The sequence below is a fragment of the Myripristis murdjan genome, chromosome 21 (assembly GCF_902150065.1).
Source record: "Myripristis murdjan chromosome 21, fMyrMur1.1, whole genome shotgun sequence".
Taxonomy (NCBI): domain Eukaryota; kingdom Metazoa; phylum Chordata; class Actinopteri; order Holocentriformes; family Holocentridae; genus Myripristis; species Myripristis murdjan.
The window spans coordinates 16579723-16603063 of record NC_044000.1 but is presented as its reverse complement, the minus strand read 5'-3'; the positions used below and the strand labels follow the sequence as shown (position 1 = coordinate 16603063).

Sequence of the window (23341 nt, the reverse complement as noted above, 5' to 3'; positions counted from 1 at the left end):
ATGTGTCTCATATTTTATTTAGGATTAGGCTATGTTTAAAAAAAAAATGTATTTTATTGGTAGAATGAGCTTTCTACCTCAGAGCCTTGACATGTGAATTCAGTATTATCCATTTGACACAAATAAATCAAAACACAAATTTTATTAAGGTGCTTTTTATTGAACTGTGTGATTGAAAATGTTCTAACATGAAAATAGAGCATTTCTGCTTTTTTTAATAATTCTATTTTGGATTTCTGTTTTTCTGTTGTTGTTGTTGTTGTTGTTGTTGTTGTTTTTTGGCACTGAAACCTGCAGTCGAATTGTCATTTTCATTTTATTTATTTGAAAGCTCGAGCCACTGTATGAAAGAATATATTAATAGCAATGATCTCATCCTTTATACGTGCTGGTTTTTGCCTCTGGGACAGGTCTTTGTAGTTCCTGGCTTAACCAGTTTCTGTGGCAACATGATTTTGAAAATAGCCCCTCTCCAACGGCCCACTGCTGTCGCGAGTCCTGCACACAGCAGCCCACTCCTGATGCATGACTCATTCATTGCTCATTATCAAGCCACTCTCATTTCATCCAACCAAGGCTCCTATGTTGGATATCTGATTGAGGTGGTTGCGTGGGGGCGGGGAAGTGGCGGCAGCAAAGTGTGCGTAGCCGTGCTGTGATTGGCCAGTGCGTTCCATTTAATCCGCTGTGACTACTACAGGGTCCGCCCCCGTACTCCTCCCCCTCACTCTGGCAGCCCTGGCAGCATCCATACACAGTGTGCTGTCTCTGTTCCAGAGAGAATATCAGCTCTGCACAGGGAGGAGAGGATTAGCGCAACCACTCAGCTCATCTGCATACACATTCCCAGGGAACCACATGAGCACCCAGGGCTGCACCTCTTTTGTATCATAAGACTTGACACTCCTATCACAGAGGCACCATTTAATCTACTGTCACTGCTGTGAAGGGATTTAACGAGGGACACAGTTTTCTTCTTGTGGACTCATTTTGCTGGTTTATGGACTCTTTCCTTAGTTCAAATCTGATTTATGTTGTTTCAGATGTCTTCATTTGACTGGGATAATGCAAGTGATATTGCTTGATGTAGACTTGCTCTGAGCATCAATGAGTTTTTTTTCCACAGCCGGGACTCACTAAATATTTGGACTTTGCTCCTTCATCTGGTTTAGTAAGCTTTAACACCAGAATGCCATCAAGAGACTCCTACGAGGTTCACAAGGGAGAGAAGTCCCTGGTGCAGAAGGCCAAGCGAGAAGCCAACCAGGAGGACATTCTGGCAGCAGCACTGGGGATGAGGATGGGGCCACAGAAGCCTCCAGCCACTATCTGGCAGCCACTCAAACTATTTGCCTATTCACAGCTCACCTCACTGGTCCGCAGAGCCACTCTGAAGGAGAGCGACCGGACACCCCGGATCGAGAAAGTCCACAACTTCAAGGTGAGACTCAAATTAACTTAAAGAGCGTACATTCTGTGAACCATTGTCAGCTGTTGCATTTCCAAAATATTGTGTGAATTTCATCATGCTGTGACCAGAGCACGGCTTTGCAAGCTCTTCTGGTGCTGAAGAGGGGGTGGGGGGTGTTATTGAGCGGGAGAGGGGATGAAAAGCAGAGCTGTTTTGGTCTGTCCAGTGAGCCTCTATCAAAAGAAAATCTGTTGGGTGGTCTGTGGACCACTGCTGTTAGTTTGAGTACCAGATGGGAGGATTAGACCGATGGAAAGGGGGAAAAGTGGAGGAGTCTATCCCCATTTGGCTCTTGTCATCAGACTTCGCCCTGGTCTCCTGTTTTGGATACTTAATGGGATGGAGGGAAGGGAAAGAAACAAACTGCTGATGCTCACCAGTCTCTTCCTGCTTCCCTGTTCTCTCCTTCTACTGAATGCACTATTTAACATTTTAACAGTACGTCATTCAGCCCCTGTGTTCAAAGCCCCTGTAACCAGCACATGAGATGAGATTCATGTGAATGTAGTACAACAACATCTCGGGGCTGAGAATTTATTCAAAAATGCTATTGTGTATTTGTTATATTGTTTGTGCTGTTGTATATTCAGTATGTTTTGCCTATGTGTTTTTGTTTTGTTTTGTTTTCAATAGTCTCACCTAAAACATACCATGTTATAATGGTTTCCTTTGTACCTTTTCATTTTCACTTCAAAGTTTACACTGTATACTAAAGCAATATCACACTTCTCCTTTCACATTTTATTATTCTGTTATAATCCCCAAGACAGAATTTCATGATCATCCAACCTCTAAAATGAACAACTCCCAGAATGTGTATTCAAAACTCGCATTCAGACATTGTTATTTGTTTTTTTCTAATACTTCATTCATAATTTCCCACAAGCAAACATATGTATCTCTTATAAAACAATAAAGACCACAGAACGTAATATAATCAATCAACTGGATGTGCATTAGAAGCACAATGCTGATACAAAGATAAAAAGATGCCAAAACAAAGCAAATGACATCATTTCGGGAACTTGGGACAACCCATAATAATGGCTGACTCTCCAAGGACTCGTAACATATCCAATGCTATTTGGTGTGCCATCAGTGCATAGATTTTCACAGTCACTTGCACAGGCATTTACAGTACTTGCCAAAATCTGTAAATTCTATACAAAAGTGAAATATTTCCTCCAGGCCCCAGCCTTCCTCGCACCATTTGAGGAGCTTACAGTTTTTACATGATACAGGAAAGCCAGGAGAGCTATGGCTCATTCTTGTTCCCAGACACCTAGTGTGGGCCTTCCTGATTGGCTGGGCTGTTGTTACCTGGGGGAGTGTGGGGTTCCCTGAGCAAGGGGGCCTTCTGCTGTTTTTGTTGCAAATTTCTCTGACTGCTTGCACTCTCACACTGGTTTATCGTCAAATCCTGCTGTACCGTTATTACTGCACAGCCTCCCCTGCTCTGAGTCACCGCTGCCCCCGGCCCAGTCATTATCAGTTTGAGTGGCTGTTTAAACAGCAATCCTCTTCAACAGTTAGATAATCCCCCTAGTCCGCCTCATTTGAGATGGCAGCATCTGGGAGTCTCCTGGCAGCCCTGAAGTAGGTGGGATGTCCGTGGAGAAAACAGCTTCAACTCCCCACTGTCCCCTCTCTCTTTCCCTTCACTTGATCATTAATATCTGCCACTATCTCTCTCCCCACTCTAGGTGCACACCTTTCGGGGACCTCACTGGTGTGATCACTGTGCCAGTTTCATGTGGGGACTGATGGCTCAGGGAGTCAAATGTGCAGGTACATTTTGTTCTCAAGCATTAATTAGCAACACACGAACCGTGAAAAAAGTGAAACCGGGTCATGTACAACATTCTGTTTTTTTATTTACTATGTGATGGAGTTCAAAGGGATTTTGGAGGCTTCATTTTTGCATGTGGGTTGTCTGTCGTTTTTTTTTTTTTTTTTTCCACACGACTACAGCTGTTTTACTGAGTTGTAATCTAAAATCCCACCAGTGTTAAGCGCACTGGATTATGGGTTGTATAATACAGCAAAATGTGGGCTCTGTATCTGTGAGATTTGCTGTGATGTAATAGATACTTTGCACTAGCCTTTGCTTTGACCTGTTTTTCATTGGATTACTTGATTATGAGATTCAGTGCAAAAAAAAGTGTGAAAATGAGTGTTTGCCGTGTTGTAAGTCCTGGTAAACTTATATAATTCAAAATTTATATGTGGCTCTCATTTATTTCTCCATTAATGCCTTGAAATGGGTTTTCATTTGCTCAAAGCTAGGCTTACAGTTCTGTCATGGCTGCCATGTTTTCATCACCATAAAGTAGGTTGGCAAACCTAAACATCTGTCACTTTACAAGCCAGTATGTTGACCACCCAGCCACAGTATCGTTCCATGCACATGATCTTTGTATTAGAGTGTGGGAGCTTAAGATTCAATTCTCAAATGTCTCTTTATGCTCACTCATTGTGTGTCTCTACAGCAGTTACCATATTTTAAAACATACTTTCCTTAATAAGACCCAGCCCTGCACTTCAATCGTTATTTGTCTTTTTTATTTGTCAGTAATTTGAATAAAATGCCACCATGCTCTCTTACCTGATTGGTTAAACACATTTACATACAGTTCTTTAAGTGGAGTGAAAATCAATATTTTACATTTTTGCCTATTTGTGTGTGTATTACTCTGGTGAGATAGCCATTTTTCTGTAGATGTTGCTAGTTTTGGATTCCCATCCCCAAATAGTGCAATAATCTGTTCTGATGTGAGTATTTGATGTTTTATTGATGAAACAAAGTGTGCCACACATATCTGTGGGAGCTCTGGCATTAATTATTGATGCCTTGGTTTTGAAACCAGACAACAATCAAAAAAAAAAAAAAAAAAAAAAGGCACATATGTTTGGAGCCTATCTTTGTCGACTCCTATATTGCCATTCCTTCAGACAGCCATGGCTACCAGAATCTAGGGCAGTGAAGTCTCATATGATGCTCAAATTTGCATTCCAAAAATGTTCTCCCACCCCCCTTTTCTTTTTGTACGTGTGAACTGTTTTTGGCCGAGTGCCAGGAAGCCAGCCTCTGCTGGTGCTTGTTGTGCCACATTTCCTCATCAGAGTACGCCCCCCAGCCGCATCCCATCATGGCCATGAAGGAAAACAAAGCTGGCATGTCTCTTTAATGAGGAGCAGGGCTCGGAGCGTGGGGAAGGAGCTCTGTTTCCACACACATTAAAATTCAGCAGCTTCAACCACAGAGCTAGGTCACACAGCTCAACCTCTATTCAACTTCAGTGTGTGGTGGAAAACCCAAACCATCCAAAACAGCAGTTGGGCTGATATTTTGAGGGGTTTTCCTTATATCCCAGTAAAAGAAGGAGAGGTTTGGATTGATAGACAAGCCGGCACTGTGTGTGCTGAGCATAGTGGAGGTTAGACACAGTGATAATGTGCTGATTAGCCACCAGCAACCAGCCAACCTTTACCATCAGTGTCAGAGCCTTTTAGCTAAAACCAAGCTGAATCCATCGTCAGCGTCACCTCCTCCCCCTAGTAACAGAGACAGAGCTGACAGTGCAGTAAAGCAGCGTCCTCTGTCTCCTGGCTCCTGCTGTCTCTGGGGTCATACCTCACCCTCACCCGCCCCACCTGGGACCCAGGCTATCAGTGTGCACACATGGACAACAGTAGCACAGCAGCCCTGTGTGTGATGACAGGCCCTCCTCTATTATACTGCCTGTCTCATATCCTTAAGAGAATCATCTCTTAAGGTAATTACATTTCTGCATCAATGCATATAAATGCAGTCTGCATAAATTTCTCTAGGGACCCATATTAATCAAAATAAGGTCTATGGCTCTCCAGAAGTGTACATTCGCTTTTGGATACTGTAGCTTAGAAACTGTTGCAAATTAAAAAGTGAGAATTTTTGCAAGGGATCAAAATGTAATAGTTTTTTGGAATCAAAAGCACAAAGCATTTAGTCAAAAAAAAAAAAACCTTTTTCAGAACTCAGAGAAGGCTAAAAAGAATTAAGAGCTTGAAGAGCTGCCCCATTTTAGTCTTGGAAACTAGGTCTAGTGTAGCCTGCAGCGCCTGAATTGCTGCCTCCACAGCCATTGTGTGTGAGCCCGGATTTGGAAAAGAATTGAGCATGCAGCAGCGCTGACTGTCCCTCCTTCAGGCCAGTGTTTTTCAGTGTGCCACTAATTCCCTCTAAGAGCCTCTGTTACAAAGCAGGACTGGAGTCTTTTTCTGCATCTGTTCTCTGCGGGCTGCTCTGCTCCCTACAAGGTGAAACCTGCCCTAACAGCTGTGCCTCCGGCCCCATCCACTGTGACTGAGGACAAAAAACAACTGACATCATGGCCAATATTCTGTTTGAACACCCAGTGAGATATAACCCATGCCACCAAACAGCACATAGTCAAATGACCACATCAATTAGGAAATTACCTCAGATAATTATTTAATAATTATCAAAGGCTATTTTTTCCCATGATTTAATTTGAGGAATGTTTTGTGAAAACTTGAAAAAAAATTAAACTGCACACAACCAATATGAGGTTAACTGTCTTGTAGCTCATTCTTGTTTTATATCACCATTGTTGATGACTGTATGATGATATTGTTGATGTTAATGGCCCTCTAGAGGCGCCTGTGCACTCCAGTGCTCAAGGTGACTCCAATATCACGCCTGGCAGTCAGAGTGATGTCATCAGCCTTTTGAGAAGAGCTCTCCAGTGGTCCAATGACATTCAGAGGCCAAATATTGATCAAGGGGATTTAGACTTCAGCAAGCCAAACCATCCAAGCAGTGGAAAATTATAATGGCAATTTAATGTTAACAGCCTTCAGTGCAGAGCTAAAATGTTTTAATTACAAGAAATCATTTTGTTAACCTTTCATTATCTCTGGATTATTTTGGTTGACAGATCTTGCAGAGCCTATTGGACACTATACCAGCTTTCCATCACAGCATATTATTTATTTTATCTGGCTCACTCTGTCTCACTCTCTGCAGACTGTGGCTTGAACGTCCACAAACAATGCTCCCCCATGGTACCCAACGACTGCAAACCAGACCTGAAACACGTCCGTAAAGTCTACAGCTGTGACCTCACAACCCTGGTGAAGGCTCACAACACAGCGCGTCCCATGGTGGTGGACATGTGCATACGAGAGATCGAATCAAGAGGTTAGTTTAGGACAGGGAATGTGTGGGGAGGGACTATGGGTTATATTGGCTTACAATACTGGGTGCATGTTCTTCTTCTTCTTCTTTTTGAAATTTTGCAATGACTTTATATCAAAATTGAACCACTCAGTCAAAATCGATTTTTCTCACTCTTTTCATGGAGTATCTTTCTTTATATATTTCAACATATAGCGGAACATTTCAGCTCACCCAATGCGGCCCCTTTAAAAATGTGATTTAAAATTAAATGTATGACCTACTTACTGCATGCACCATGCTTGTGGTAATGCAGCTGTTCTTTCAGTGTCCAAAAGACAAATTTAATCAGCAATAAGAAGTACAGTTTTATTTCATCAAGCAAAATTGTATGCTAATCTGTACACCTACTTTGATCGAGACGGTGGAAGTCTGATTATATTAATGACTGAGCCGTTGGTCTTTTGTGGTAAAATGGCTTAAGGACTGATGAGAGTACTGGTAATTGTACATGTGTAATGAGGAATAGATTACTCTGTTTCCTGCTGCCTCAGTTGATTGCATTTCAGTTAAATCACTCAACTATGTAGGAAACTCATCGCTCCCTCATTGTCTGCCCTCTAATATATGTCTGTAACTAAGTTTGATTTATGTCTTTATTATGTTGCCCAGTGATGCAGAAAACTATTTGCATCTTCCCATGTTATTCCCGTGTGTGATATTGTAGACATTTTATCCCTAATTTCTTATGCATATTTAAAAGCATTTAATGCCATTTCCTATATTACCCAAGGCAACATATGGAGGTGAATTTTTATACAATATTTGGGCACTTGTACATTCATGTGACATCCAAATGATGTTTGAAATGTCATGTTTATTTCTGCCTCAAGGTCTGAAGTCTGAAGGGCTCTACAGAATATCTGGATTCAGTGATTCAGTCGAGGACGTCAAGATGGCTTTCGACAGAGGTATGTCTTGTTCCTTGACGCCTGCGGCTTCTAGCGTGGTAATACTCTTATAGATTTCTGTCAGCAGTCAACATGACGCATGACTTTGCATGACATCGTGATCTGTTTATATAAGGTGGACAGGACATCTCAGATTAAGCAGAAAGTGACACATTTGTGAGGGATTAGTGTCCATCTGGGAGAGCAGACTTTCCCCGGACATGGTCCACCTCATGTCATGCAGGCGTTCACAGTGCGGACAGGGGTGACCTCAGGGGATAGAAAACCATGGATCTATTCCAGCTACTTTCCCTGCCTCAAACATAGCTCAAGCAGCACTGTGGAAAACCCTTGCACTGTATTGAGATTCAGTGGTAGGCTTAGCGAGAATGAGCCTGTCTTGGCCCAGTGCGGTGTGAATTTTAACTGTAGGAAAACCCTGGAGCTATGGGCTAAAACCTTATCCAGAGCCGCGTGTGGGAGATCACCCATGACAGAGTGTCATTCCAGCTCACAGCACTGTGATGTTCAGTCCGCCAGCACAAGTAGGCCACGGCCTGCTCTGGATACCATGCATAACTGAAGGAAAGTCAGAATAAAACAGGCCAGGCGAGTGATAGCAGCCACTTCGCAAAATACAGAGCGAGGCTAGATTTTTTCCCCCCGAGCTAACACAATCTCTTTATTCTTCAGTTCACACTGTGATGTGAAACTGCTGATGTGGACCATTTTTTCTCTGTGTTAAGCTCAAACTTTTTGTTCTCTCCTTCATTCCGTCACATATCCTCGCAGATGGTGAGAAGACAGACATCTCAGTGAATGCCTATGAAGACATCAATATCATCACTGGTGCACTGAAACTGTACCTCAGGGATTTGCCTGTTCCTGTTATCTCATATGATGCTTATCCCAGGTTCATTGAGGCTGCAAGTAAGTCCAAAGCAGACAGTATGACTTTGCAATTAGAATATACCTATAATCCCTAAAACAGGCCCGGTAGTAAGATTTAACTGCATTTTATCACCTTAGCATTGTTTTTTTGGTAGTATATCTTTTTTTTTTTTTTTTTTTTTTTACTTTTGCTTTACTGGGCATACATGCCCTATTTCAGCTGTAATGCTCTACTTCACACTTGCACGCCCAGCATTCAATACTGGAAACTGCCCATTACAACCATTATTGTTGGCCACTGAGCAGCAGCAGTGGAAAGAGGCTTTGCTCAAGTATCATTTTGATGGTAGCTCTTGAGAGAAAGGAGAAGTCTTTGTTATTTTCTTTCCTGACTAAGATTTCAGATGGAGCAGGGATTTGAGTCTGTGCCCTCACAGTCACCAGACTCCCTCTATAAATTTTGGGTTAATGGCTTTTGAAACTCAGTGCTTACCTAAAGCTGTGAATAAATATTCAGCTCCAATTCTGCAGTTAATTTGCAAGAAAACAACCATCCAGTCGAGGGGGCAAGTCATAGAGTTCATCCACATTAACATATCTCTTGAATACGCTCAGATTTCCTCCCAGAGAACAATGAATTGTTTCGTTGATTCCTTATGGTTTCTTCTGAAGCCAATAAAATTGGGTTATGACTGGCTTTTCTAATGGCACATTTACTTTCCCAGAGCACACAGACCCAGAAAAGAAACTCGAAGCCTTCCGTGAAGCTCTAGCACTGCTGCCCCAGTCACACACTGAAACTCTCAAGTACCTCATGGCACATTTAAAAAGGTGAGAGATCCAATCAAAATCAGAAAAAAAAAACACTTGTTTCCAGAATGAACACACATATTCCTGACTTCGATATATGCTTTTCAGAGTGACACTGAATGAGAAAGACAACCTGATGAACGCAGAGAATCTTGCCATTGTTTTCGGGCCCACCCTCATGCGTGCGCCAAACGTGGACGCCATCACAGCACTCAATGACATCCGCTACCAGAGGCAGGTGGTGGAGGTGCTCATTAAAAACGAAGATGTTCTCTTCTGAAAACAGATCAGGAAGACATATAGCATTTTTTATAGAACAGCTATCTAATGATTCTTTTGTGCAAAGACTTGAATGACTCTTTGTATTACATTATTTAATACATTTTTTCTATGCCCTATGTATGGACCAGTGCTGAAGTTAACATCTCTCCTACCCTGTACTGGGAATGGATGATGTACCTGACACTTGTATGTATGTCTCCCCATTTTTGTCGGGGGATTTTCAGAAACTGACAGACCAGCATGCATGGTGCGGAGTCTTTGTTTTCTATTGCTTTGTAGTCATAACCCAGCATGTGTTAAAGATCGTGCAGCATTGTGACTTTTCTTTTGTCTGTCTTGTAGTAGTCCAGATTCCCAGCTGCCTATTGTGCAGTTTTTTTTTCTGTGAAACATTGTATAGCTGGATATGAAGTAAGCTGATAATAATTTTGAGGGGTAATTTCTCTGATTCTGTATTTTTCTTTTTTTTTTACTTCCTCAACTCTTTTCATGTAACCTACAGTTCTTAGTTACATCTTTCCTTTCTCAATCCGAAAACAAGAAATCACTGTGTGCTTTGGTACATTTGCTTGACCTTAAAATTTGTATTGTGTTTCAACAGGATTATTTGTGCAGTTAATGTTTTCTACTGTAATGGTTTTGTACATAATTTGTGCATGATCACTTTAATTTATTAAACCTTGCTCTGAGAAATGCACTGCTGAATGAGTCATCCGGATCGCCACAATGAAAATCAACTACATTAAACTTGTGTTCACTCAAGCTTTTGAGAGTCTCTGTTTTGTGTGGCGTTTCATCTGAGCAAATGGTTGACACTGGCAAACAACAGCCATGACATGCACCCCCATCGGCACTGGACTGAATCCCACTAGGTCTTTCTCTCCCATGTGTCCCTTACACTTCCTCCCCGTCTATTGTCTTTTATTTATTTAACTGATTTATTTGCACAAAAGAAAAAAGAAAAAGGCATTAACAAGTATATAACCAAATTAAAGATGTTAATAAAAGCAACCTAGAAGCCCCACAGGCTTAAAAACAAGCATAAAAAATACTATAGCTGAATGGACTGCCCATTCGAAAACAAAAAAAAGCAGATGCCTGCCATATTTGTTTGCACGCGCAAGACAACCCTGACAAATGGGGCTGTTAGCCCTTCAATCTGCATATTCAGAGTGACAGCTCATGCCTAGATGCTACACGTGATCGTACATAAACCCCTCCAACGACACATCGCTCACACTGATTCACTGTGAGATTAAACCAAAACCCACACTACCTAAGGCATCACCCCTCTGTGGATTCAAGGGATTTTTAATTGCTGGATGTATATGCAAACAATGTCACTTGAAATTTATGCATTTTAGGCTTAATTACCCACAAGCTATGTCTTTCTATGCAATTTCCAGGAACCAGCCATGCTCTATAGCACACGCATTTGGTAGCTCATTATATGATCAAAGTGTAACTCCCTGTTTTGGCTCAGGAAACAAAGGCAGTCTATAATCTATACTGTATATGTTCTTTGTATGTATAACATATAGTGCATATAATGAGGACACTTTCCTTCCTTATTTGATGTAAAATTATTTACAATTATTTTTCTCAGTGGTGACTGTGGACGTGTGAGATTTTACACTGAATTATTATTTATGGTTATAAAAATTTAGCAGCCCTGAGGTTATGGTATCTCATGTTATCTGCAGCCTCGTATTCATCTATTGTTGTTGCACTTCACTCTTAGGTTTTTGCACCAAATTGCCCTCCATTTCAATTCAAAAGCAGTCACTGCTTGACATTTAATCACTTGCCTTTTGTGACCACATCACTTTAAATTAATGTATGCAGAATTCAGACCTGTCTGCAGTGATTGTGCGGCAAAATTGGAATTTCGTCCAACCATTTAGCTTTCCCCGGCCAATTCAACCATTTCAAATATATAATACCTTCATCTACATTATGCACTGGCTGTGAAAGGATTCAGACCAACCCAGACAGCTATCTCCCACTCAGTCAGCTGCTGGGATAATGTCATGACAGAAGACCCCTCATGCACATCAAATAATGTTTGCCAAATGTATTGTGTGGTGGATGTGCCTTATTCACAGTAATGAGCCTAAATTTGAAAATGTCTGTGATCCATGAGATAACTGACCTTTCTCTGCTGATTGTTTGGTGCTTATTTCCTCCTGCAGAAGGCTGACCTAAATTTCCAAATGTAAAAATCAAATGAAATATTCAAGTCACCCAAGTGAACTGAAAATGTTGTTCATTCTATAGCACTGCCTGCTGTATGCTGTGGCTGTAATGTGCCTGTTTTCGACCTATTTCCATGTTTCACATAGAGGCTGTATCAGTGTTTTGGTAAACATGTAGGAATCACATCAGCTTTACCTGTTAAAACTATGGGAATTAATTCATTTTACAAAATATTACAATTTTATAATTTAATGTACTATGGATACATCACTGCTTATATTTGCTTTTATTAGAACATAAAATTATGGTAACTGTGATTTTTACTTTAGCATACTAAATTCTTGAAATATTATTAACCAGCTGTCAAGGAGACTAAAACAATCAAAATATACACGATTTTCTCTTCCAAGGAATGTAAACAGCACCGCTTTTTTAGGCATTGTTATTTTCGGATGGAACTCTATGTAAAATATATAACACAGCAGAGATAATAATCTCTTCCATGAAAATGTAATCCTCATAATCTTCACAAAGGCATAAACATCCACCACATTGCCCAGCCTTCATTCATCCCCTGCAGATAGTGGATGCACACACACACACACACACACGGCTTTAGATTCAATAATCATTGTTAGCACATCTGTAAAAATATAGGTCATACTCCTCCAAACTAGAATCTGAGAGGGGAAAGAGTTGGACAGAGGAGTGATGGTGTCCGTCTGGGACCAGGCAGACCAAGCAGATTCAATGAAGGCTTGTTCTGTTTTACACGGTAGAGTTGGAGGAAGGCGTATGGTGCTCTCATGGTGTAAACTCAGATGGCCTGAGCGACCAGAGAGGGATTGGGTGGCACAGTTGTGGCTATGGAGGGGGGTTGCGACAAATCTCTCTTAATTCAGACATTGCCAAAATGGTCATTTGTCCCTAAGTGAGATGAATGAGGCTGGCGGTTGAGTGACTGGCTGATTGAACGGACTGGGGATGTGAGGAAATTGAGCTGCCTGACCCCTCACGGGCTCGACAGGATGGGGATGGTGTGCAGAGTAAAGAGGGCGTACAGAGGTATAACACATGGCCTTATGGAAATGCAAGGTGGCTTCAAGATCTCAAAAATATGATTTTTTAATAGAATATTTCACTGTTTATTTTTTGGGGATGTGCAAGAATAAATAAAAAAAAAATAAGCTTGATCACTAGTTGTCCAAACTCTCTTCAATCATAAAGACCCGCAAGAGACAGAACTAGAGAACAAAACAAAAAAATTTTGATTTAATTCTTTGAAATCCAAGAGCCCAGGACCAGGCTTGTTTGACATGCTTTGTTTCAGTAAATAAAGCATGCAGTGGCCCGAGATTTTTTTTTAAACATTGATGCAACCTGTGGGTAGTCAAAAAATGTTAAATAATATGAAATAATATTATGTATGGAGAAATGGAGAATTTCTTTCTTTCTTTCTTTCTTTCTTTCTTTCTTTCTTTCTTTCTTTCTTTCTTTCTTTCCTTCCTTCCTTCCTTCTTTCTTTCTTTCTTTCTTTTTATATATTCTCAAAGAAATTCAGATTATGTTTTCTTTTTTGATAATGGCATCATGGATGTACTATACTGCACAAAGACATGTTTTGAGTGTCTTTCTTCTTGCAGTTATGATTGTGCTGATTCAATAGATATGCAGCATTTATTGCAGTGTGAAAAATGGGGTCTTGGATTTATTGGATTAAGTATAAGGTGTTGATACTTTATCACAATTGAGTCAATTATAAACATTTCCAAAAGGACAGACTGGTATGGCTTCACATGTATTCAATGACAATTACGATCATCCACTCAACAAATGCATTTCCTTTACCAGTGGCCATGGCTTGGCACCAGGGTTTGAGTTATGTGGGAGGTGAGCTCTCATGAGGAGGGGTCTGACAAACAACTGTTATTTTAATCACAACAGTATTCTTTAACTTAACAAGATTATTAGGCTTAAAAAAATGTTTTCCAAAAGATCTAAATGCACAATATTCTTCTCGTAAATTACAGATGTATGTTTGCACTTGACCACCAAGCCACCAGGGTGCGCAGTAGAGTGTTGTGCTAATTATCCCTTTAAAGAGGCATGAGTCACAAATGTTCGAATCCATTTGGAAAGAAGGCAATACCTGCATCAGCCAACATTATCTTCATAATATACTGAAAATAAAGTAGTAGTATAGACTAGCTAACATGCTGTTGCTGAAGCCGACGGGTCTATAAGCTGGCCGGTTTCGCTTTTTTCCACAAACAAAAAGCAGCTTTAGACAAGTGGAATTCACCTGCTAGCATGACAGCGAGCGCTAGCTTTGCCACTCAGACTATCACTGGTGTTTCAGCACAAAGGACAGCACTGCGTTTGTTTTCAGGACCATGGACAGCGCCCCCTGTTAGGCAGAAACAGGCACTTGAAATTTCCAGGCTATTGGAACTTTGTTGCTGCAATATGGCAGACATCTAGGACATTTTACGTTTGCTGCAATCAACTTGATACAATTTTTGCAAGTGGTTGGCTGCTGCATGCTCTGTGTGAAAGTGTTGGGTCACCTAATGAGCAATGGAGTCTCTCTAACTCACAGAAAGTACACCCTTGAGGCTATTATTTATATATTTATATATTTATTTATTTATTTATTCATCTACACACCTAATGTTAGCTAATGTAGAGACAGTCAGATCATATTATAACTCCAAGCTGGGCGCTCTCCATAATGTTGTGGGTTGCCTATTTCACCACGCGATATGTCCGTGGCAGATTGCCCTGGCATGTTGATCTTGTAACAGATGACAAAGAATGTGGCCCTCTCAAATGACAAGCATTGGCAGTCACTCACATATGTTGTCAGACAAAACCAATACTGCTGCCCCCAGAGAGCCTGGAAGTTGTAAGTCATTTGTCAGTGCTATAAGAATGTTTTAGGTGGGTTGAACCTTTTTAATCCACAAGCTGCCAACAGCAATCGTTGGGAAGTTGGATTTCAATTTTGGATACTCGATTTGTGAGACACCACTGGCAAGAATGAAACCTTTCATCGTTATTTTTCATCTCTCAATTCTAGCAGGTAAGAAATTATGTAAACTGAAGTGGGTGTGTGCTGGTTGACTGTATAGAAATAAATGTTTTATTTTTATTAACTAAGATGTAAGATTTCTTGCATATTAATTTACCTTCTAGAGTGTAAACAAAATTAAAAATTGTGAAACTTTTCTCTCATTTATCATGTGCAATGTAGCTGTTGTAAGCTCATAGGAAACTAATCAAATTCAAACAATAAAAATCATCAGTAATTTTTCATGTCAGTGAAACTGGCTCTTTGATTGACAACAGCATGTGTTTTTGTTTTTCCAATCTCTGGCTGTCTATCACCACAGACGTGTTTTTTTTTTTTTTTTTTTTTTTTTTTTCAAGAAATCATCTGCATAATTATGTATAGCAAATTCCTGAGTTTACTGAATTGAATCACTCAACCATTCCAAGAACACACTGCTGTAAAATGACTTTGGTTTCAAGGTCAGGTGGAAAATGAAAGGGGAAACTGTTCTGGCTTGTGGCAAATATGCAGCAGAAATAGCACAAGCAGGATGAAACACTATCTCTATTAATTATCCTTACTCATCTCTCCTCTTTAGCATCTGCCACTGTGGAGTCGCACACTCAAACTGTTACTTTACAGGTTTTCAACAAGCATTAAAAAACAAACAGGCCTGGAGAACTTATTAAATCTTCTTCTACCAAGTATCAGATGTTCTTAAAGCAATATACAACTTTGGCACGGCTTCGTTATTTTCTACTCCACTCTCATGATCTATTCCATGCACAGTCAACAGCCAACATTTTGTAACCATGGCATGAGTCGTCAGCACATGGACCCTCACGAGTTATATGTAGCCCACTTCTCAAAGAAAAAAGTTTCACCATTTGAATTATGGCTTCAAATGAATATTTCCATGCCTCACTGCCAGCAATATTGGTAATTCAAACCATTATGAGCCTGTGCACTGTTCGGTATACTGGTGTTTGTTTCAGGTGCCGCCTGGGCCTCTGCTGATGAAACACGTCTGGTTAAAACTCTCTTTACTGGCTACAACAAGGTTGTCCGTCCTGTCAATCACTTCAAGGACCCGGTGGTGGTTACTGTTGGCCTTCAGCTCATCCAGCTCATCAGTGTGGTGAGGTGTCACATCACCCTACATCACATCATGTGTGTCAAAGTTTACTGTCTTAATGAATCTAAACAAATACGTCTTGATTCACAGGACGAGGTCAACCAGATTGTCAGCAGCAATGTGCGACTGAAACAGGTTTGTATTAAAAGATCTTTTTCTGTATCATAATAGAGAGGCACTGGTAAGGCAGGCAAGTAGATTTGTACAGCATGTTTCATATACAAATGAAACTCATTTAAAGGGCCACACCACTGTTTCTACATGTATAACGTAATACCTGCAAAATGTAGATACTTTCTGCTAATCTTTTCCTGAAGAAAGCAGTCATATTTTAGAACTCCTATATCATCTTTCCTATCTTTTATCCAGCACTGTTTTGTTTTGTTTTGTTTTGTTTTGTTTTGTTTTGTTTTGTTTTGTTTTGTTTTGTTTTGTTTTGTTTTGTTTTGTTTTGTTTTGTTTTGTTTTGTTTTGTTTTGTTTTTTTGACAAACTGAAATGGTGGAGTGGCATGTCCCTTCACCTGAATAGTCCACAGGGAAAGGTTTGCTTGTACAGTTCCATAGTTTATGAATGTTGATGACTTTGTTAGCCTCAGAAGCAGAACATTATTTGGGTGTTTCACCAAAAAGTTTAAGTTTTAAAAATCAATGAATTTTGATCATATATTGTGACATCTTTAGTACCCATGCATGATTTGGAAAATGATTTGTTGCAATTTAAAATGTGGGTAAATTGCGGTAAATGGGCCAGACATTCAAAATCACTGGTATGGTCCTTTAAAAGAAGTCATAGTTGGGAGAAGTCTTGGCTACTTTTGGATTTTGTTTCAACTAAAGGTAACACAGTACTGAACACATGGTAATATTATAGGAAGTATCACCAACACTGTTAGAGTTATATTTCAGGAATTATATTTAATTTGGATTCTTACATGAATGTAACTTCATATGAAAAACACACAGAGATGGGCAAATATAGATAGTATTGCTACAAATTATAAATACTCATTCACATAATGGAAAAAAAAAATGTCATCAATGAGGATGAAGAAACCAAGAGGTCATACAATGCAAAAATCCCATTTAAAACAGTGAAATGTAAATGACTATGAATATATACAATGCCACATATTTGTCCAGAAAAAAAAAAAACACCATCACCACCATATACACCAGGAAGATTACTGAGCTGGCAAGTTTTTTGCATTAATATTGCTACGTTCATAGACTACAAATGCTGTTTATTATCAGAGTAAATCCAAGTTATGAGATTGGTGGTAGACCTATCAGAGCATCCTGTGTTGTTTACTATATAGCCGGACTAACAAACCCGATCTTGTTCTAGCTTGTGATACGGCTATAGTAGGCTCATGCTATAATCTCTAATAAGTGGTTTCAGTATTTTGAAAATGCACAAATAGTTCAAAAATATCTCAAAAATGACATGAAGGTTTTTTGTCCATATTTGTTTAATATAAAATACAAATAACTAAATGTAATTACATCTGTGGTTTTCAAGTACAAGTGTAACTACTATCCCTCTAAATGAGTGTCCCTATTCTCTGTTTGTGTTTCCAGCAATGGAAAGATGTGAACCTGCAGTGGAACCCGGAGGATTATGGTGGCATCAAAAAGATCAGAGTTCCCTCCACTGACATTTGGCGGCCTGATCTGGTTCTCTACAATAAGTAAGCTACAAAGCCATATGTGATAGGTTGAAAGCTAGACCGAAAAATCAGTGATGTTTTGAATCACACTTTCCTTTACTCCCCTGTGCAGAGTGTGAAAGCTCTTGTTTCAGGCTAAATATGGCCTCTGTATCTCAGGTCACCCCCCACACCATATGCTGTGCCTGACACACTGCTGTTTTTCCCTGACAACCAGCTCTGCTGCCACAACAACCTGTGCCAGGCTGTCCGCTGGTTGGTTGGACTGTGCTACAGCAGCGACGGGCAGGCCATGGCCAGCCACAGGCACTGATGTCTCCTTGTGTTAACATTATCTCCCATGTTGAGGCTGCCTGTGTTTATCTGTGCCCACAGCGCTGATGGTGACTTTGCTATTGTCCATGAGACCAAAGTGCTGCTGGAGTACACTGGCATGATCACATGGAACCCACCTGCCATCTTCAAGAGCTACTGTGAAATTATTGTGCTGCATTTCCCCTTCGACCTCCAGAACTGCAGCATGAAGCTGGGAACCTGGACTTACGATGGAAACTTGGTCGTCGTCAACCCAGTAATACAAATTATAATATTTTTTATGAAACCCCTTGGGCACTAACTGAATCCACATTGCTCTTTTTAATCTTTGTTATTGTTTGTTGTTTTAGCCCCTGCCACCATCATTGCAAATCATAATTAAATTTTACCAGTAAAAACCAGCAATTGAAGGTATCTGCAATCATAGTTTCTATCGTATAAACTCTAATTCAAGATATTTACATCACAATTTTTCTATTCATAACATTTCATATCAATACAGCATTTTCTGAACAGTCAATACCATGGTGACATATCCATAATGCAATTTTGGTTAGTCATATGTTTCCATTGACTTTCACAAAATCTATTTTCTCTTATCTACAAGTTAATTTTTACTAGTAAAATGTCCAGGAAAACATTACATTTTTACCAGTAGAACTTATATTTCCTTCATCAATTCATGTAAAAATGCGAATTCAAGATATCTATGACTTAGTTCCAGAAACCATTCATGATGTATGTAGTGTCAGAGCTTTAAAATATATTTGAGACACCTAGAATCCAGCTTTGACTGGTCAGAATGTATCATTGCCATCTATGAGTAGAACAATTAGCCATAATATGGTAATTGATATAATTTCTACCAGTAAAAATTTAGATATAGCTTAGATATCTTTAATTGTACTTTTTACATAGAAAAACTGAATTGTAGATAAGAAAAAATGACATTTCATTTCAACTAGTAAAAATTGCACTATAAATCTTGAATCAGAATTTCTGCTAGTATAGTAAAACTGTGATTGCAGGTGTGTTCAACTGGAGTTTATATTAGCAAAAATGTAGTTATGACTTGTTGGAGTTGGTGGCATTTTTGCTTCTGTTCACCAGGACAGTGACCGCCCTGACCTCAGTAACTTCATGGAGAGTGGAGAGTGGGTGATGAAGGATTACCGCAGCTGGAAGCATTGGGTGTACTACGCCTGCTGCCCAGATACCCCCTACCTGGATGTCACCTACCACTTCCTCTTGCTGCGCCTGCCTCTCTACTTCATCGTCAATGTGATCATCCCCTGCATGCTCTTCTCCTTCTTGACTGGCCTTGTCTTCTATCTCCCCACAGACTCTGGTAAGTCAACATTTGTGTCACATTAGGATATGTGAGGAGGTACGTTTGCTCCGATAGTGATTCTTAAAATCTCAAGACTGATCCTTTAGTCTATGCTTTCTTTCAGTGGATGTGTGAAGATTAGTGTGCCTCCTGTCCTGCAGCTATCGTCTGCTCAAAAATTAGCCTACAGAAACTCAGGTGATCAAATTACATGTTTTTGGACAAATTAATGAATAATAGTGGCAGCTCCCCTGTGAAGCCATCAAGCTAAAAAGCAAATGTTGTGATGAAGCTTGGATTTAAAAACCACAATGCAAAACTTTAAGCTGCAGAATTGAAATTGTAACTGAAATATCCCTAATTGAATGAATATGGAATTGAAATCTGTATCAAACTAGATTGGGACATTGTTAATTATGAACATTTCTTTTTATTTTATTTTATTTATGAATGTATTTATTTGTTTGTTTGTTTGTTTATTTATTTATTTTCAGGCATTGTATAAGGAAATTTGTCTTTTGTGTTTTATTTTGGGACTGTATAATTAAGGAAATGAAGCAGTAACATATGTTTGTTTATAGATCTGAAATGGACATCACCTGAATTGTTTTAGGATATCAGATTGATAAATAGAAACTTTATTGATCCTGAGGTAAATTTAGGGCTAACCCAGCTTCACCAACTGCAGGTTAACATAAAATTAATATTAATATATCTAACATAAAAAATTAATCAATAAACAGTTGTCTCTGATAGGCTTTGATTAAATATAAAGGAGCACTGAGATATTACATAGCTACTTTCCAGAGATTTTTTTTTCTTTTTTCTTTTCTTTTCTTTTCTTTTTTTTTTTTTTTTTTGGATGTTACAGTGCAGAGGAGGTGATAAAGAGGGCCAATGAAAAGTAGGAGGCCAACAAAGGAGTCCAACTTGAGATGAGAATCATGAGAAAGCTCAGTGAGGAATCAGGGAGTCATAGCTATACCGGAGAACTATGGAACAGAACCGGACAACAACAGAATAAAGAAGAAAATAATGGAACAGAAACCAGGCAACAATGGAACAGAACAGGGAACAATTAAACAAAATCACAAAACAATGGAGCAAAAAGACTGAAACAACAGAAACAGTGATGTTTCAGAGACAAACATATACAAAAGGAATTTAAGAAAGGAATGTAAATAAAGAAGAAAACAAAGGAATAGAACCAGGCAACAATGTAACAAAGAAGAAAACAGTGGAGCAGAGCCAGGAAACAATTGAACAAAGAAAAAAAAGCAATGTAACAAAGCAGGAAACAATGGAACAGAACCATGCAGCAATGTAATAAAGAAGAAAAGAATAGAGTAGAACCAGGCAACGATGTAACATGGTAGAAAGCGATGGAACAGAAAACAATCAAACATAACCTCAAAACAATGGAACAAAAAGACTGAAACGGAATTGGAACAACAGAAACAGTGATGTTTCAGAGACAAACATATAAAAAAGGAATTTTATTCCACAGGAGATAACTGCCTCTGTCATACTTAAAACATGTTGTAGTAGTGTTACTATTGGTTCCCCTTTTTACAAAATATGAACATTTTCATTATGGAAGTCTCATGAAACATTACAATGTGCAACAAAATATGAAGATGTTGAGACAAAAAAAACTTTATGCTGCCTGAGGGCAAACCTATGCAGCACCGGGTTAATTCGACATTTTCATCTTTATCTGCCAACATATCTGGTTGTCTTCAATTATGACTGCCAGTTTTGAAGTGTTCCTATACTGGCTGGGACAGAAACTACTGTGCCTCTGTGCACATCTGGTCATGTTCCCAGTGCGTAGGTCTGCCTCATTACCCAAAGTCCCTCTGTGCTGTCATGTCTGGAAGCAGGCCTTTTCTTTAATGTATAATACATCACATGATCCCTGTTTCTGATATGGCTGCTGACACGATACTGTGGAGGAGACGCTGGTGCCAAAGGATGCTCTCTCTGGAGCAACTGGTCTTACTGAACAACAAAAAATAACATGTTTTGCGTTCTACTTGTGTGAAATGGTGTTAGAAGATTTTTTCGTGTTGAGTTGTGTCGTTTTGGGAAAAAGGTGCCTTTAATTCCTTTTCACACAGTGTGCTCGAATAAGCAGATAGTGCAATCACTGCTCTCATACTGAGCCTCATGGACTTAGTTATGTGTAAACAGTAAAAGTGGACTCTTGATTGCATTGCTTAGTGAGGAAGCAAATATTGGACGAGGCTCATGGAAACAGCTCTCCCCTGTGGCTACAATAAGACTGCATACTGAGCTGACGTCGCTCCGCATTTCCTATCTGCGCACGTGTTCCAGGAAGACATTCATCCATAAGTACATGTGTGTAAATATCACAGATCATGTGTTGTTCCTTGTTAAACACATGGATGTTTGTAAAATGACATCACATTGATTAAAAGTGCATTGCTGTGCAGACATACTGTGCCCTTGTCAAACACATCTGTACACGTTCAGTTAGAAACAAGTCATCCTTGTGCCTATTGTGCAACTGCAAACTGTTTGACCTATAGATCAGTTAAATGTGTGAAATCACTTAGAACTGGCAGTTGATTCCGACCATTAATGGTTTCAGCACAATTAATGAACTGAAGAATGACAGCAATAAAATGATTTTTTTCTGGACTAAATTTCTTATTTACCATCATAACTTAGTGTTTAATTGATTATATCTGTACTTTTCAATGTGCTGTTTTCATGATAGTTTTTATGATTGAAAAAAACTAACTAAATAAAGTAATGCAAAGCTGGTTTATTGTGTCCCCCCAGGTGAGAAGATGACTCTCAGCATCTCTGTCTTGCTGTCTCTGACTGTGTTCCTGCTGGTTATCGTGGAGCTGATCCCCTCCACCTCCAGTGCTGTACCGCTCATTGGGAAGTACATGCTCTTCACTATGGTCTTCGTCATTGCCTCCATCATCATTACTGTCATCGTCATCAACACTCACCATCGCTCCCCAAGCACTCACACTATGCCTGACTGGGTCCGCAAGGTGGGCAGAAAGGAACAAAATGGAGGGTTTCGTCATTGTAACTGTACTGTTGATTGGCTAGAAACGAGTCACTTTTGTCTCAGAGCTTGGCACCCTTGGAACACATGGTGTAACCATTATCAATTCTCTGCACTGTATTGCCATCTGGTGGCAGGAGGCAGAATAGAATGTCTTTTCTTTATTATTATTATTCAGATTACTCAGTTTCTCTGTGACATTGTACATTTGTCTTCTTATTCACTGCAGGTCTTTATTGAAACCATCCCCAACATCATGTTCTTTTCAACAATGAAACGCCCAAGCAAGGAGCCGCAGAGCAAAAATATCTATGGTGGTGACTTTGACATCTCAGACATTTCTGGCAATGCTGCCCCTCCAGCCATTCCCTACCAGTCACCCATCACCAAGAACCCTGATGTGCGCAGTGCCATTGAAGGAGTGAAGTACATCGCAGAAACGATGAAATCAGACGAGGAGTCTAATAATGTAATGTTTTTCATAACAGTTGATGGGAAGTGTGACTCTCATCCTTCATTGCATCCTGTCTTTATTGGTAACATGTTGTCCCCCTTCTTTCTGCAGGCTGCTGAAGAGTGGAAGTTTGTGGCCATGGTGTTGGATCACATCCTTCTGTGTGTGTTCATGGCAGTGTGTCTCATTGGCACATTAGGTGTGTTTGCAGGCCGTCTCATTGAGCTGAGCATGCTCTAGAGGTCTGTGTGATGCTTTCATGTCACGTCTTGGATCATCAGTATGTTGCTCGGTATGATCATTTTACCTTTATAGTGTAGTTTGGGAAAAGTACAGGTCCCTTGTTTGGTTGCTTTAGAGTAGATACGCAATATTTGTTTAGGTGTTTTTGTTGTGCATCTTCTACTCTGCATATCTGCAGATGGATCAAAAGGCTCTATTTTCTGAGGAGAATTTGTGTGCTGGTTTCTGCTTGAAAGATTTAACTGTTAAAAAGGCTGAAAATACAGCAAATGTTTTAGAATATACAACAGTTATACTTGATATTTGTATAGCCTGA

General features: G+C 39.7%; 2 protein-coding genes across 2 annotated transcripts; both read left to right on the top strand.

Moving 5' to 3' along the window:
• Positions 1 to 750: 750 nt before the first annotated feature.
• Positions 751 to 10345, top strand: chn1 (chimerin 1). Its single transcript, XM_030081373.1, has 7 exons — positions 751 to 1441; positions 3175 to 3259; positions 6501 to 6674; positions 7544 to 7621; positions 8393 to 8530; positions 9217 to 9322; positions 9410 to 10345. Exons 1-7 carry the CDS (start codon positions 1190 to 1192, stop codon positions 9579 to 9581), a joined length of 1005 nt encoding a protein of 334 aa, XP_029937233.1. The 5' UTR covers positions 751 to 1189; the 3' UTR covers positions 9582 to 10345.
• Positions 10346 to 12807: 2462 nt separating this feature from the next.
• Positions 12808 to 23022, top strand: LOC115380216 (acetylcholine receptor subunit alpha). The gene is made up of 9 exons (XM_030081308.1): positions 12808 to 12844; positions 15791 to 15969; positions 16057 to 16101; positions 17546 to 17655; positions 18010 to 18205; positions 19060 to 19297; positions 22088 to 22311; positions 22558 to 22797; positions 22894 to 23022. The coding sequence occupies exons 1-9, from the start codon at positions 12808 to 12810 to the stop codon at positions 23020 to 23022; spliced, it is 1398 nt and encodes a 465-aa protein (XP_029937168.1).
• The last annotated feature ends 319 nt before the right edge of the window (positions 23023 to 23341 follow it).